Here is a 16,458-nt window from a genome sequence, read left to right as displayed (position 1 = left end):
TCCATTATGCTGCAGTACCTTCCACTGTGTAGCTTCTGAAAACGCTGCTGACTTTTGCAAAGTAATGACAGTGAAAAAGGCAGATAATACCATAGTGTTACTATGAAAATAGTTTTCCCACAGACTGCACTTTGAGAACTACTGCTTTAATTCTTCTTGGTGGTAAGATAAACACATTCCAAGCTTCCCTACATACTGGGTCTTTTGGAAGAACGTTTCCACCTGGAGCAAAAAGAAAAGGCAGCTGTTGGTACTGTCTGCCTTTCTCTGATTCTTAGAAAATGAATTATCACTTTTGTCTCTTCATGTTATAAGGCTACAGCCCTGAAGTTCATAATCTTTCATTAAGCTTCATGAACTGAAACTAAGTACCTGAACAAACTTAGAAAGTTTAGGTATTGTAATATAAATTGAGTTTTTTATGATGCTTAGGAAGTTCCTGATAGCACCACATAAATAGGTCTTGATAAATCAATACAGTTTGCAAGTGGGAAGTGCTAACTCCCTTAATTATCCAGCTACTGTAATCACAGAGTTGGTCTTTTGTGAACCTTCTGCCCTTGAATGCACAGCGCTAGCTGGGTCTCTTAGACAGAAGTCACTGTTACAGGAGCTAGTGGATCTTTTATGCCCATCTAAAGAATTAAAGACCCAGGGCACCTGAGTGACTCAGTTGGTTGAGTGCCCAACTTCAGCTTGGATCATGATCTTGCAATTTGCGGGTTCAGGCCCCACGTTGGGCTCTGTGCTGACAGCTCAGAGCCTGAAGCCTGCTTTGGATTCTGTGTCTCCCTCCCTCTCTCTCTGCTCCTTCCCCACTCACACTCTGTCTCCCTCTCAAAAATAAACAAACATTAAAAAAAAAAAAAAAAAAGAATTAAAGACCAGGGCACCTGGCTGTCTCGGTGGAACATACGACTCTTGATCTCAGGGTCATTAGTTCAAGCCCCACGTTGGGTGTGGAGCCTGCTTAAAATTTTAAAAAAAAAATTTTTTTTAAATAAAGAATTAAAGATAGAATTTATAATTTGAACATATCTCTCAGGGGCTGCCCCAGCGTGGGTAGATCTAGGTTTTACGTATTGGAATTCTAAGTTACTATTTTGAGGAAGAGTTATTTTTTTTTTTAACCCGGAAAACCACTGGCTGAAGATCTCAAAGTAAAAGGACCAGTGCTGTTGGCCATTGTCAGCAGGTCCCCTGTACCATGTTCTCATTTCATATTCCAGGTGCCAGAGCTTCCTGTTTAACCTGCTTGGTGTACATTAATAATGCAAATTATATCCATAGGACCACTTTTTTTTTAAGATTTTCTTTTTTTAAGTAACCTCTACACCCAACATGGAGCTCGAACTTAACAACCCCAAGATCAAGTTGCATGCTCTACCAACTGAGCCAGCCAGGTGACTGACCCACTTTCTGAGTGGTATTAAAAGGGACAAAATGTTCATATTTCTTTTTTTTCTTTCAAAATGTTCATATTTCTAAATATAAGTAACATTTTATTCCTTGCATGATGTCAGAAAATGAAATGCATATCTGAATTTTTCAGATTATTGAAGGCTACCTTAAGTACTGTTTTTAATTTTTCATTACAGGATCTCTTTTCACACTATATAAAAACATAAATTTTAAATGGCTAAAGATTTATATGTAGAAAACAAAACCTTAAAATAGGAAGTCATTTTTTATAACCTTGAGATAAAAGGCTTTCCTTATAAGCAAGAGACAAAATCCAGAAATTATAAAGGAAAACATGAGCATGTCTGACTACAATAAAAGTTTTTATACTTCTGTATAATAAAAATAATATTGAAAGGTAAACATAGAAAAATAATTGTAGCATGTATATAATAAAGTATAAATACCGGTATTATATAAAGGCCTCCTACAAATCAGTAAGTAAAAGATAATAGAAAATGAGCAAAGGATATGAACTGGTGAATCATAAAGAAATACAAATGGCGAATGAACTTAGGATGTTAAAAGTTCTGGGACAGTCAGTAAAATGTAGAGTAACGGTGAAATACATTTTGATTTTCTCTCTCAGATTGACAATATCCAGCATTGGGAACGATGTTGGGAAGTAAGGAAGAGCCTTCCTTATAAATTTTTTAACAGTGTGGTTGGGAATGTAAATTGGTTTGGCCTTTTGAAAGGACTTGCTAGAATTCATAAACTTAAAATATATATACTTTGTGCTCTGGTAATTCCACTCCTGAAAAGGTATACTACAGAGCCTGCTTCCACAAGTGTTCAGATACAGACAAAAATGCTTACCATTAGGAAAAATTAAATATCAAGGTAGCTCTCTAGATGGCATGGATGTTAGGGAGGGGGAAAAAAAAGAAAGCAATGCAGAAAAGTATGTATAGAATGATACCACTTTAAATGGTGATGAGGGTGGGGATGGGCTCTGTTTTCATATGTGCATGTTTATGCATAGGAAAGGTCCAGAAGAAAGTATAGACTCTTTAACAGTGGTTACCCCTGGAAGGTAGGACTTATACTTTTTCTGTATTATTTGAATTTTTATTTGTGTGTTATGCTTGTAATTTAAAATGTTTTGTAACATTGCTTCTTTGCCTTATACTAATCATTATACAGATTATAGTTTAACTTTTAAAAAAGTTTTGGTGGCTCAGAAAAATAATAGTGTTGGCTGCTAAAGTTTTATTGAGTACTTACTATGTATTCTAGGCATTGTGCCAAGCCTTTTACACATATGTCTCATGATTATGAACATCTGTTATTATACTGTACGCCTTCAAAGTCATAACCTGTTTCTTTGTACCTTAAAATATGCTGAGTTTCTACATTTTGTGGATTGGTGTCTATTTGTTGTTTTCCTGTCTTCTCCTTCACTCTTGGATTGTCACCTGTCACTTCTCACTCCTGTGCCACTAGCAGTCTGGGTCATTGGGACCCTCCTTTTAATCATGTATGTGTAAGACGTTTCCTATTACTGAGTTTCTTAAAGAATGGGTTGCTCTGATGATTCTGTTTGTGAAGCCATATAGTGCTTTACTGATTTATGCTCCTTCTTCTTCCCAAAAGGGACTGTGGTCTGTGGGATAGGTATATAATTGGTTTAAAATTTTGTATTATTTACTGTTCCAAGGCTGGCAAATAATCTAAAATGTAAATAAAAGCTAACTATAGGTTGCTTTCCCCATTTATTTTACAGAGATTAAAGCCAATGGAGTTTGGTAATAATCTTTTCTTTGTAAGGAAAAAAATACCAATTTCTTAAGCGTTTAGGATAATACTCAAAACAGTGTAAGATTTCAGGTGCTTTCTTGTTAAGTATGATGCGGATATTAAAGATTAACACCACCTAGATTTTCATTCTACTTTTTTCTTTTTTTCTTTTTTTCTTTTTTTTTCCCTTTTTTAGATTCTTGCCTCTATTGAGCTGCTGGCCCGCTCATTGCCAAAAATTCACCGCAGTGCATCAGAACCCTCCTTGAATCGGGCTGGCTTCCAGACAGAGGATTTTAGTCTCTATGCTTGTGCTTCTCCAAAAACACCCATCCAGGCAGGGGGATATGGTGCGTTTCCCGTCCACTGAGATAAGTTAGATGACTGCGCGAGTGCAGGGGGCCGGGGCCAAGGAGGTGGAAATGTGTGTGCTTCTGTACTAAGTTGGATAGCATCTTCTTTTTTAAAAAAAGATGAACCAAAGAATGTGTATGCTTTTAAAGACTAGATATAATTATTTCCTGATCTAAAATGTATACTTAGCTTTGGATTTTAAATATCCAAGGGTTTTCAAAATGCACAGACATTGCTGAACATTTGCGGTACCTCTTCTGGAGGCTTTACTTCCTGTTACAAATTGGTTTTGTTTACTGGCTTATCCTAATTATTAAACTTCAGTTAAACTTTTCTCCTGCACCTTTTGTTATGAGCTATCACATGTCCCTTAGGGACTCGCAAAAGCAGTACTGCCCCCGTGTATGGGCTTGCAGGTAGAAAGGGGATGACAGGTTTTAACGCCCGTGTGAGGCAAGGCAGTCCGAACAGATCTCATTTAGGAAGCCACGAGAGTTGAATAAGTTATTTTTATTCTTAGTATTTTTTCTATAACTACTTTTTATTATAACTTGGAAAATATGGATGTCCTTTATACACCTTAGCAATAGACTGAATTTCTTTTTATAAATTATGGGTGCAGGTAACGAAAGACATTGCTGAGGAGTGGATGTCTGACATGAGTAATACGGTTGAAGCTTGGATTTTTAGTGGACAAATGTTATAAATTGAGGTTCCTTCTAAGTAGTATTTCCTCATTACTAAAGGTGTCATATACACATGGAAGGTGAATTACCTTACAAATGCATTGCCTCCTCCTCCCCCAAAAAAGCTTAACAGAATTCTGTGAAAGTTTTGGGTTTGTTTGTTTAGATGTCTTTAGTTGCCAAACAGCAAGGTCACAGACTTCTTAAATATTGTTACTTCAGATTATACTTCCCTCTCATGATGCCTATTTTAACAATCCCCTTATCCATGTGTCTCATAAAATTTGTGTTCCATATGTTCTTTGCCCAGAAAGGTTCTTCTTCTTATGAGTGAATGCTATTCTTTTTTTAATCCCATGGTACGAAGTATTTGTTAGAGCTAATACTTAACATTTTCTTATGTAAAAAATGGCTGTATTGTGGCAGTCATTAATATTCTTATTGTGAACCAAAATCTTACTGGAATCAAAAGTGAAAGAGGCAGTATTGCTGGCATCTTATCAAAGAGATTACCATCTCTACTTGTGAGTCAGTGCCAAAAGCCAGCCTCTTAAATACGTTTTCATTTATTCGGTTTGGAACTGTGATGATTTTTAAATATAACGGACAGTTCAGGGTTATGCAGGCACACAGACAACATCTGCGTAAATACCATCCTTTGAAGCCAATAAAGAAGAAAATTGGGAAGATTTTAATGATATTTTAGTTCTTAGGTACCACAAATAAGTTTTTAAAATACTTTCTTGGGACGCCTCGGTAGCTCAGTCAGTTAAGCATCAGACTCTTGATTTCGGCTCAGGTCATGATCTCACGGTTCGGGAGTTTGAGCCCCATGTCAGGCTCTGCACTGACAGTGTGGAGCCTGTTTGGGATTCTCTCCCCCCCCCCTCTCTGCCCCTTCCCTACTTGTGCTCTCTCGCTCTGTCTCTCTCAAAATAAATAATTAAAATAAAATAACTTTCTAATTTGAATGGATGAAATTTCGTCCAGGAAAACTACCCAGTGAGAAGCATGGCATACCTTTGGCCCCTTATTTGGGCAGTTTAAGACAAGTAATACCATTCATGTTATTCAAAATGGATTCATGCCTTTCAATTTAGGCAAGAGTAGTGGAAAAGAACATTTCTCACGTTTTCAAAAATAAAAATGAGAAAGGCATAAAAGAATAGAGCATGTTGGAAAACATTAAAATGTAGGATTTCCAAATCCTCTAGTGACATTAAAGATGTGATTAGTAGTGGGGCGCCTGGGTGGCTCAGTTGGTTAAGCGTCCGACTTCGGCTCAGGTCATGATCACGTTGGGTTCTGTGCTGACAGCTCAGAGCTTGGAGCCTGCTTCGGAATCTGTGTCTTCCTCTCTCAGCCCCTCCCCTGCTCGCTCGCTCTCGCTCTCTCTCAAAAATGATGAGTAAACATTAAAAAAAATTTTTTTTAAAGATGTGATTAGTAGTAATTACTAAATGGGGTTTTATTTATCACAAATTGAATAGCAAGAATGTAGCTGATAAAGTTTTTACATTGGTCTGTGGAATGCTCAATGCTCAAAGCTTTGGAAAGCATTTTAAGGCACAGGAGTCAAATGATCTTTATATTGATACAGTTCTTTCTATAGTTCTTCACTATACTTGCTTCACTCATATTTTCTTTTCTTTGCTCACCGTTTTTACCCCTGACTACCCCCTTCACTGAAAACTACCCAGCAACCCCACTGTCTGCCTTTGACTCCATTCAGCCTCCTCTGCCAGAGGGCATTGCTGAGCTCTTCCAGCCACAGCGTTGTCTCACACTCTCCATTGTGCCTCCAAAGGGTCACCTGATAGTTCTCTTGTCTTCAAACCCGGCCCCCTGGACGTGTGGTGGAAGAACATGAAAAATCTGGTAGAGCGAGATGTTTAGAAAGCGTAGATGCAGAGGAGTAGGGAGCATTAGAATGACATATGGTAGTCTCCTTTTCTGTTCTTTTATGCTGTATTGTAGATGCTTTCTCCAAATAAAGAAAAATACCGTTTTTCTAACCGTATGTGGAGTCCACCTCTCTGACTAGGTAATTGAAACAGAAGGACATTCGTTCTCTTATGACCTGCTCTTTTTCTTAAAACCTGAACCCTCAGATATGTTTATTAAAGTTGATTTCCTTTTTCAGCAGACAGCCTTTTTATAAAATTTGGTTTACATGTTAGGCATTTTACTAGTCAAGTGGTGAGGACTAAGATTTTTCATCTTGATTTTTAAGTAGTTGAGGGATCACAACATTTAATCAAATACTTTAGGTTGTTTATTTTCAGATATTAATATTGTACTAGGCATTTACATACTAAAGCATTAGTTAAATCATCCTCTTGGGGGCGCCTGGGTGGCTCAGTTGGCTAAAGGTCCCACTTCAGCTCACGTCATGATCTCACAGTTTGTGGGTTCGAGCCCCACATTGGGCTCTGTGCTGACGGCTCAGAGCCTGGAGCCTGCTTCGGATTCTGTGTCTCCCTCTCTCTCTGCCCCTCCCCTGCTTGCTCTCTCTCTCTCTCTCTCTCTCTCTCTCTCAAAAATAAATAAACATTACAAATATTTCTTAAAAAATCATTCTCTTTAAATAGAGACCATGTAACACAGCAACTTAAATGGCCTCTGACTCAAGTGAGTCGCTCTCGATGTAAGGAAATGAACTGCCTTTGTTGCTTAATATTATGAAACGGGTACTTTATGGCTAAAACATTTTATCAGTTACAGTCTGTTAGATTGAGAATTATCGAGTATTTCTATAGCACTTTTTATTTTATTAAATACTTCATCTCTCCTGTGATAATTTCTCTTAAGAATTTAACAAGTCCAGTGTGTCCGTGCCAGAATGTTATACTTTTGAAACTTCCTTAAAGGTCACCACAGAGAAAGAATGGGACTTGCTTTAGTTTCAGATGACTGTCCCCACATCTAAAGCAGTGATCAATTTGTGTGCAAAATAACACTAGATTTTTCATAGCATATTTTATCTTTAAGAAGTATACATCAAATTATATGTATGAGAGCCTCTGAAATACATTCAATTCTGGACTAAAAGATAATTATTTCGTAATATCTTAAAACTAGTTAATAAAATCCTTAGCTTTCAAATAAACAAATCTTGATGTTTAGAGTATCTAAAATCACAGGGCCTTCCCAAGTGTTCTCTCCCCTAATCTTAACTAAAGTCACATGGAAAATAGAACTTAGGTTATTCTTAGCCAGAAAAGAGATGAAAAAAAAAGTTTCATTTTGGCCTCTGATTTTTCAGGCAACAGTTAAGTTAATATACCAAGATTTCAAAAAGCCACATAGTATTCTGGGTGTTTCACTTCAAATAATTGTTATTACCTCAAATAAAATAGGGTAGGGGATGGGATAATAGAGATTTCCAGATACGCAAGAAGGAGTATGTTTTTTTTTTCCCAAAAGCAGATCCATCGCCTCTTACCCCCAATTTTTCTTAAATTTCTCCATGATTTCAGGGTCATATATAGAAAGAGTTTTATTGGTCCCTAAACTCTTGAGTTCTTTTTGTCTTTTTTTTTTTTTTTTTTTTTTCCTGGACATGAAGTCTGTTGATGTAAAGAAGTCCATTCCTTTAGAAGCAGCAGACAGTGGTAGAATGATCTTAACTGTTTCCTTTACTGGCGTATGATTTGCAGTTTGTTGGTAAGAGTTTGTCCTTGGGCGGTTGTTTTGTGATTTTTTTTTTTCATGGCTCACATTTTTAAGTTTGTAGAGTAAAACACTTCAACAAAGTGGAGTGCCTAATCATAATTAATGGACAACATCTGAAGATTTTTTCAAGTTATTTTTTAATGCAGTATATAAGATTTAACTTAGAATTTTGTCACTTTTGATACTCTCTCACTTAATAGATTAAAATTTAGCCATTTTTTAAAATAAAGATTTCTAAGTAAATCCTATTTTCACATTGGCTTCCTTCGATGAGATTTAGATTCTGCCAGATACAGTGATTACTAATTAGAATGTTGGAAATTGCTTTGAAGAAATGTATTAAAATACTGGAAAAAATAGCAACCTTAAAACCATAATGCAAAGGTAGTGTGAATGTTTATACATTTCTAGAGTCGCTGTTAACAGCCTCCTGTGGTTATGCTATATTTGACTCTCCAAAGTCTTAGTAATTTGGCTAATTTTTTCACTAGTGCCATACTCCCTAATCCTTTTAACTTTAATTATGAGGTAATAATTCTTTTACCCTTCCTTGACCTTTTGACTCACAATGCCGTGGTTACTTCCTTGGTGAAAGGAATCTTTAGATAGAAAGACAGTTTCACTATGTGCAGTCCAATTAGTAATAATATTCAGAATGGGAAAACAAATGATTAATTATTGAAAATTGTTTAGGGGTGTGTTAATAGTGAAGACTCTTCTCTTCCACCAGACTTGCATTTTAACTCTGCCATTTTCTAGCTGTGAGATAGCAGGCAAACTACTTAACTATTCTAAACCCCCCAGCTTGCTTCTCTACAAACTAAGAGAAGGAATAGCACCTGCCTTATAATTATTGTGAGGCTCAGGTGCAAATGTATGTAAAGTATTGACTGATGCACCTGGCATATAACAGGCATTCAAACAGTCTCATATTAGTCTAATCGACTAATATTACTAGCCTACAGTCTGAGGGTTCTGCCATCCAGTCATTAGCAGTCTGTTGGGATATACCAGTGTTCTCTAGTAACCAGTTGGAATCTAACAGCAATTAGAAGATGGATAGGTTATTCCTAGATTAAATAGCGTATTCATGTTAGTGATTGCTTGGATCCTCATCACACAAGCTGTTACTACTGAGAAGCGATGTTAAGGCTGGCTAAATTCCGAGGGTTGTCGGTTATTAACCAACCCCCCAAAATTAACTACAGTGTATATAATAAGAAGAACCAGCCTCTAGTTACAAGTAGAAGCTATGAACAAAACGATAGATGAAAAATAATGGCATGAACCCTCAAAGTCGGTAAGCTAACGGAATATAGGACCTCAAAGGGACTTTGTGGTTTAAAGAATTCCTTGTGCTGACAGTAATGTTCAGTCACACGTGCCTATGTGTAATATTTTGGTAGTTTAAAAGGAAATGAACTAGAAAATGGACAGTCTAGATTTTCTTTCCTTCAATCAAATGTGTCATGTGGACAAATCAGCTGACCTCTTAATTTTATCTTTTTCCAAATGGGGAGAATTCTTGTTTCTTCCTTTCTAATCTAATAGTGGCATTATAAAAATGGAAATGAGTTGATAATTGGGGGGCAAAGTATTCAACAAATCAGACTTACTATTTTACAGTCAGTTTCTGAGAAATTTTGTTCGTCGCAGTGCTTTTCAGCGTGACTAGAACCATAACATGTACATCCCCGCTGGGAAGTTACTTGCAGACTTGATATGTAATTGATGTAACTGAACCCTACTCTCTATACTGTAAATTATCTTCTTTTATGGGTTTCAGCCATTTTTGCTTTTAAATTAGTTATGATGATGCTAGATTTGTAATAGATAGCTAGTCACCTTTCAGTGAGGCTTTTCTGGGTCTCTAGGTTATTTGAGATAACTTTTTTAAAATTAGCTCTTGTCCTCCCTCTACAGGAGAATTTGCAGCCTTCAAGTAGCCACACCATCATGGCAACATCTACTCTTATTTCTTAAGTCTTGTGTTCGTACAGTTTGTTAACATCAAAACACAGTTCTTCTGTTCCTCAACTCTTTTTTTAAAGATACAGAATTTTCAATGCATAAGCTGGTGTGGAACAGAATGGAATTTCCCATCCAACAAAAGAGGGAAGAATGTTTTAGGAACCAGAATTCTCTGCTGCCAGTGTTTCTTCTTCAACACAAATACCACGTGCATACAAGTCTGTCCACTCCCAGGAAGGAAGAGGAGAGAGCCTGAGTTCTGACCTTTTGGTGGTCTGGCATGATGGAAAGGAGCTGCTGCTACAGCTTGGGAGATTGGCTGTGGAGAGCCTGCCGATCGGCTCTGCCCTTCTAACCGCCAGATCCGCGTGTGGCTGGTCACCTGACGGGGCAGTTTGCAATCGCCAAGCATCGTTCTCTTTCCTGTTCTGGGATTTTGTCGCGGAGCTCTTTCCCCTAGCCACCACCGTTCATTTCTGAGGGATGGAACAAAAATGCAGCATGGCCTTTCTGTGTGGTGCATGTCCAGTCTTTGACGCATTTTTATCAAGTGAAGCTGTTTTATTTAAATGGAGAACGAGAGGTGAGGACGAGATCCGTGTTGGTGTAGAGGAAAAGGGGATGCTGCATCTTTTTCCTGACCTACTGGGTTTCTGGCCTTTGTTTCCTTGCTCACTGAGGGTGTCTGCCTAACCGCGCAGGCTGGGACGTGCTGGCACACATTGCCTTCTTTTCTCACTGGGTCCAGCAATGAAGACAAGTGTTGGGGATTTTTTTTTTTCCTCCACAATGTAGCACATTCTCAGGAAAATACAGTTGATATCTTCCTCCTAAGCTCTTCCAGTCATCAAGTACTTATGTGGCTACTTGGTCCAGGGCACAAATGCCATGGCGGTATCTATCTAATTAAAAGCCTACAAAACTGCTTGATAACGGTTTTGAATGTGAGACATTTATGTAATTTAAATGTAAGGTACAAGTTTTAATTTCTGAGTTTCTTCTATTATATTTTTATTAAAAAGAAAATAATTTTCAGATTTAATTGAATCGGAATAAAATAATACTTCCCGCCAGAATTATATTCCTGGAAAATTGTATTTTTGTTATAGAAACAACTTTTAAAGAAAGATCGTTATCCTTTTCTCTACCTAAATATGGGGAGTCTTAGCGTAATGACAGATATTTATAATTTTTAAATTAATGGTACTTGCTGGATCCACACTAACATCTTTGCTAATATCTCATGTTTTCCTCCAACTTATGCCTACACTACATGCTCCGTCCTCTTTCCAGTCTTTATCTGGAATATGCAACCGAGAATAAAAATGGTGGTGTCTCCATTCATTCTCCTTCTTCCTTTTTTCCCAAGCCTGGTCTTCAAAAGGTCGGGTAATTTGGCAGCTGAGTTCCCTTAGTAGAGAATAGAGCAATTTTAGGTGTATTGGGACTGAGGGGAGGATGCATGAGGCCTAACAGCAGTTGTTTTTATAGAAAGGGCTGCTGTAGTACCAAGAACCTCATCCTTTGTCTTTGCATAAGTGGAAAATATAATCTACTCGTAGCTTCCTTTGGCCTTTACTAAACGGTGGTATAATTGCAGTAGTAACAAAGAAAGTAATTCTGGATATATTTATTAATGGCAAATTAATGACAAATCCAGCCTAGAATCTCTTGTCAGCATTTAGGAATGTAAATCAAATCAGACATACTTAGCACAACCAAGCTATGAAGCCAAGGACCTTACGGAAATTAGGACTTATGAAATAAATCAGGGAATTAGAAATTGGTATTTAAACATTTCAAATTGTAACTCACTCCACTATCTATCTTTCAGCCTGTTAAGCTCACTGCCATTCGATGCTTTTTGCTAAAATACCTGTATTCAGGGGAAGGCCTACTGAAAACTGCGCAGACTTGTAGAAGGTTGTCCTAGTAAAATGGAAAGTATCCTGAAGTTATTGATGAGTTTGAAAAGCAATGCGTTTATCTTAAGTCCTACATGAGCAGAGCAATATCTTACAGATTCAGAAATGGCAAAGATTCTTGTTGATCTGAACAGCATCTTGTGTGCATAATTTTGCTTCTCTTCTAAAAGCATTGTTTATTTTTCTTTTTAAATATGTCCCCATCCATGCTCTTAAGCTGGTTGGTGTGTTCCCTTTACCAAGATTGGAGAGAGCTGGGCTGGAAAAGTAGGCCTGTCCTGCTGAGCAGGTAGAGCCCGCCGGAGGAGGCCTGGCCGCATGACTCTCCGGTGGCGGGAGCCAGCACAGCACTAGTGATGGAGGAAGCTTAGCATTGGAATCTTCAAAATAAAATTCAAGGTGATACACGTTTTTCTTTCCATCCTATTTAGAATAGGTTGCTGTCTCACTTGAAAAGAGGAAACAGACTTGATCTCAGATGAAGCTGTGCCCAGAAGCCAGGCTCAGGGTGTTCTTGGGAGATTTTTATAGCGCCCTTAAAAAGTAAAAATAAAATTTTAATATTTCTGTTCCCTTTTTTCCATCTCTAGTTTACAAATGACATGATAAAGGGGTTTCCTCTTACTTTTTGATGCTTAGACTACAGATAGACTTGTTGAGCTCCTAAGAAGATACAAGGAAGAACTCCTTGTTTGTGCAAAGCACTTTATGAATAATTTTGTACAGATAGTGTGTGGCTGCTTCACTGACTGTCTTGTAAGGTTGTAGTTAACCTGTCTTTTCCGTAAAGTGGCTGCGGTGCCTTCTATAGTGTATTTTATTTTGGGTAAGGAAAGGTGAAGCCTTCTGAAAAATTTGAGAGCAAACATGAAAGATTGTTTGAAAATATGTAGTATTCTTGATGGACTTTTTTGTCATCAAACCAGAGTGTAGAGTTTAGACTTTTGCCACTGAAATAAATTGACCAAAAAACTTAGAAAAGGGATTTGTGAATAGAAAATCCAGTGTGACCATTCGTATGTATATGCACCTTAAAAGAAGATTCTGTCCAGCTGTCAAATTCTGGTTCCTGAACATCCAGTCCCTGATTGCACTTACGATCTTGTAGGATGTACTGGAGCGTCCTAGAAGATAAAATGCCATGTAAAGCATGTATGTTACATTTATGTTGCTGTTGGAAGAGAAAGAGCATATTATGTAGTTCTAAAGAGGTAATCAAGGCTTCAACACTGTCAACCAGAAACTCTGTAAATATTTCCTAGATTCTCCTTTGGTGCAGTCCCAGCTCTCTTAGCACACGATGTTCTCTTTGCGTCACCAGGCAGTGCTGGGGCTGCTGGATCCCCTCCCAGGCCCCCACTGCCCCTCCTGTGCACTCACTCCGCAGCCTTGTGTGGACCCCGTCTAGCTTTAGTTTGAAGCACATTGCAGGGTTCAGGTGACCTCTTCAAAAAACTACCTCCTTAGAATGAGGTAATGAATAGTTATTTATTTTAAAATATGAAAAGTCGGGAGCTCTAGAACATGAAGATGATTTAAGATTTTAACTTTTATGTGTACTTGTATTTGAGCACTCTCATTTTGTCCTAAAGGGCATTATGCATTTCAGCAGTAATACTGAAAAATGTAGCTCAGAGTTTCTGATTGTTAATGCAGGTGGTGCCAGAATCTGTTTAGGGGTACGCTTCAGAATCTTAACCTTAAGTCAGTTGCATGAAATTAGATAGTTACGGTAACAGTTCACTAACAGTGATACACTTAATTTTCAGTAGGCTTGGCAAGACAGTACATCTTCATAAAGAGTTAGCCGCAGCTTCATCACATGCACAGATCCTCCTGTAGAGAGACTGCCCAGCGAAGAGGGTGGAATGATGCCCCCTGATCCTCTTCTTTGTCTGAGTTGGCATCGTTAGCACTAGAATATCAGCACCTTGGGACTAGCAGATTCCCACCATTAAGGCTATTTAAAAAAACAAAAAAACAAAAACAGTAACCAGACATGGAAAGTTTACTGTGAGTATGACAGCAGATAGCTTAGGGGTCATACACTGAAACGGTGTAGACGAGGCTCTAGAAAAATACCTTGACAATTTGCCAAATGATCTTTACTGTGCCTTCACGATGCAATAAAAAAGCTAAAATTTTAGCAGAAATCAGTGATATGTGAAGAGAGCAGCCACTCTGGTCTAACTCAGCTGTGTTAATATTTTGTAGAGCGCAACGTAGACCGCAAAGATCAGTGCACTCACGGGTTTATAGCCGAAATCACATTTAAAAAATGAGAAAACACACAGGTAAATTTTCGGTGAACAAAATTATTTTTTTAAAGCACGTAATCCCTAGTAGAGTCAGATATATTTATCACATAGAGCAAGTAGGTTGAAAATTATAGTTCAGTGACATTTCTAGAGAAACTTTTTCTACTCCAATAGGTTCTTCAAAGCATGGAACTTTTATATAACAGAAACGTTTGACAGACATTTTAAGGAATTGCTGTCGTTTGGGGTTGGAAATAATATATGCTGGGCAGCAGTCCCTTCTCAAGAGTGAGAAGGAGGATGCTAGTAACATAGAGGACAGAATTTGATTTTATCACTTTCCAGAGTACTGCCAACCTGAACAGGGATTTTTCAGAGTTTAAAATGTAAACTGGCCTCCCAGGACTTGTTTGCAAATTAAGTGGGGCTGTCCTGGTCATGCTGTTCGGGGTGCCACGGGGGGGCCCCTTTAGGAGGGGGCATTGGACCAGTTGGGGACGTGGCCGGTGGCTGTGAACTGGACACACTCCATGGTGTGCATTTTGTGTCTTGTTTTCGTTTCTTGCCACCCCCAGGAAAGGCACTGTACTGTCTCCAGCAGGTTCTCTAGATGTTTTACTAGGTTGTAAATGCCCATAGGCTGTTGTACTCTGGTACGTATGTACTATGATGCCCATGGGCTCTTGAGCCCCAAGGAGTGCAGTAGGATCTCTGCCTGATGTGTACATTGACCAGAGGAGAGGGAGGTAGCCAGTGTATTGCTAGCTCTGATAAAATTGAAAATACTGGGAAGATTTTGTTTAATCAGCACACTAGAGAGTAAGCTTTGTTTTGTTGTTTTCAGATAACTTATTTTCACTTCTGTTTGGGTAAAGATATTGAAATTGAAATTGACTCCTAAATTTTGCCAGTGGCGGAAAGGCTAATTGATGGTTTCTATCAGGATTTTTAAGGTAGAGGATGACAGAAACGTTAAGTCCCACAATCTTAAAGTAAGGCAGCAGTGCTTTATTTTAACACGCATCGGATTGTTCGTCCTCACCTCAAAAAAGTGATTAGGTAGATCTTTAATTTCAACATCCACAACTTCAGCTGTTAATTTTTTAATCCTTTTTTATTTAATTTTTTTATCCTTTGACCCCTTCTACCCAACTGTTCATTTAGTTTTATTAATTACTAAATTAGTTTTATTAAAATGTTTAATTTTATTAAAATGTATAATTTTATTTAACAGAATTCTGTTCTAATTGTAGTGCATGGGGACACAGCCAGTGTATCCGTGTGTGTGTGTGTGTGTGTGTGTGTGTGTGTGTGTGTGATGGGTTTGTGTTTTAAGGATTCTATAGATCAAAGTACTCTTGGAAAGCAGCCGAAATGTTTGTTCGTGTTAGTCCCGAACACAGGACTTGGGCAAGCATCTGCCGCTCTGGCAGGCTGGGCACATGGTCCGCCACGAGCAGCCGGCTGTCATCAGTCTGGGGAGGTGGGCGGGAAATTCGCCGAAGAGACGCGGCAGAGGGCTTCTGCTTACAGGGGCCGAGATGGGGTTAAAAGTTGCTTCAGTACCAGTTTTGTGTTGAAAATGATTCTGTGTTGCGTTTGTGTGTTAAGCCTTTTTTAACCCACTTGGAGTTTGGTGGAAGAAACTTGAGACTGGCATAAGCAGCAAAGCTCATGGAGTAGGCACAGATGTAGAGAACATGGACCAAAATGGGAGGTGGGAGGGTGTGGGAGTAAGTCGGGGGCTAGGGAAAAATTGATGTGATGGTGGGAAATAAACTATAATTACCTGAAATAAAACATAAGAGTGCAATAAGTGTGCTTTTTATTCTAAGCTGTGAACAGTTTTTTAAAAGAAATTATTCCTTCCTACTAACATTTGTGTATGTTCCATAGCTGATTAAAACCGGCTATGTAAACATATAATGCCTTTTTATTCATGTTAATTACCAACATAAGTGGCTAACCTTTATGTCTTATTTATCTTCATGTTCTAATAGTTTACATACAGGAGTGCGTGCGTGTGCGTGTGTGTATGTGTGTATGTGCTGTATTTCCCTCCATTTGGAAATGCATTCATTGGGTCCTCTGTTCTTCCTGTGGCCATGCCACAGGTTATGTTCTTGATTTGGCCTTCGTGATATTGCCTGATTTGAAGGACTCTATCACAGTGCTGTATTTTTCTGGTGTTCTCATTTGTTAGTTGTACACGCTGACCCTTTCCTCACTCAGCAGTAGCTTTCTTAGGAGCGTACAGCTGATGAGGGGACTGAATTTGACCATTCCTCGACATACGTCCCTTTGAATTCTAGTTCAGTACTTAGGATTGCTCTTTGGTTTAAACCAGGAAAAAGGAAATCACCCCGTTGTCATTCACTTCTTGGTTTG

The 16,458-nt window shown here is 38.3% G+C and overlaps 1 protein-coding gene across 4 annotated transcripts in view; it reads left to right on the top strand.

Annotated features, from left to right (window-relative positions):
* The window catches only part of BRAF (B-Raf proto-oncogene, serine/threonine kinase), a 166,802-nt gene extending 156,842 nt beyond the window's left edge, over nt 1-9,960 (top strand). For 2 of the 4 annotated variants that reach the window (XM_042926650.1, XM_042926629.1), the window contains 2 exons: nt 3,398-3,551; nt 9,840-9,960. In XM_042926650.1, the coding sequence (XP_042782584.1) occupies nt 3,398-3,551; nt 9,840-9,862 (177 nt within the window). In that variant the 3' untranslated portion in view covers nt 9,863-9,960. Of the gene's footprint in view, nt 1-3,397; nt 3,889-9,839 lie in introns of those variants that run through there. The other 2 variants (XM_042926659.1, XM_042926639.1) reach the window with 1 other exon arrangement.
* The last annotated feature ends 6,498 nt before the right edge of the window (nt 9,961-16,458 follow it).

This window comes from Panthera leo, chromosome A2 (assembly GCF_018350215.1).
Source record: "Panthera leo isolate Ple1 chromosome A2, P.leo_Ple1_pat1.1, whole genome shotgun sequence".
Taxonomy (NCBI): domain Eukaryota; kingdom Metazoa; phylum Chordata; class Mammalia; order Carnivora; family Felidae; genus Panthera; species Panthera leo.
The sequence above is the reverse complement of the archived record's forward strand: the minus strand, read 5'-3'. Positions and strand labels throughout refer to the sequence as shown.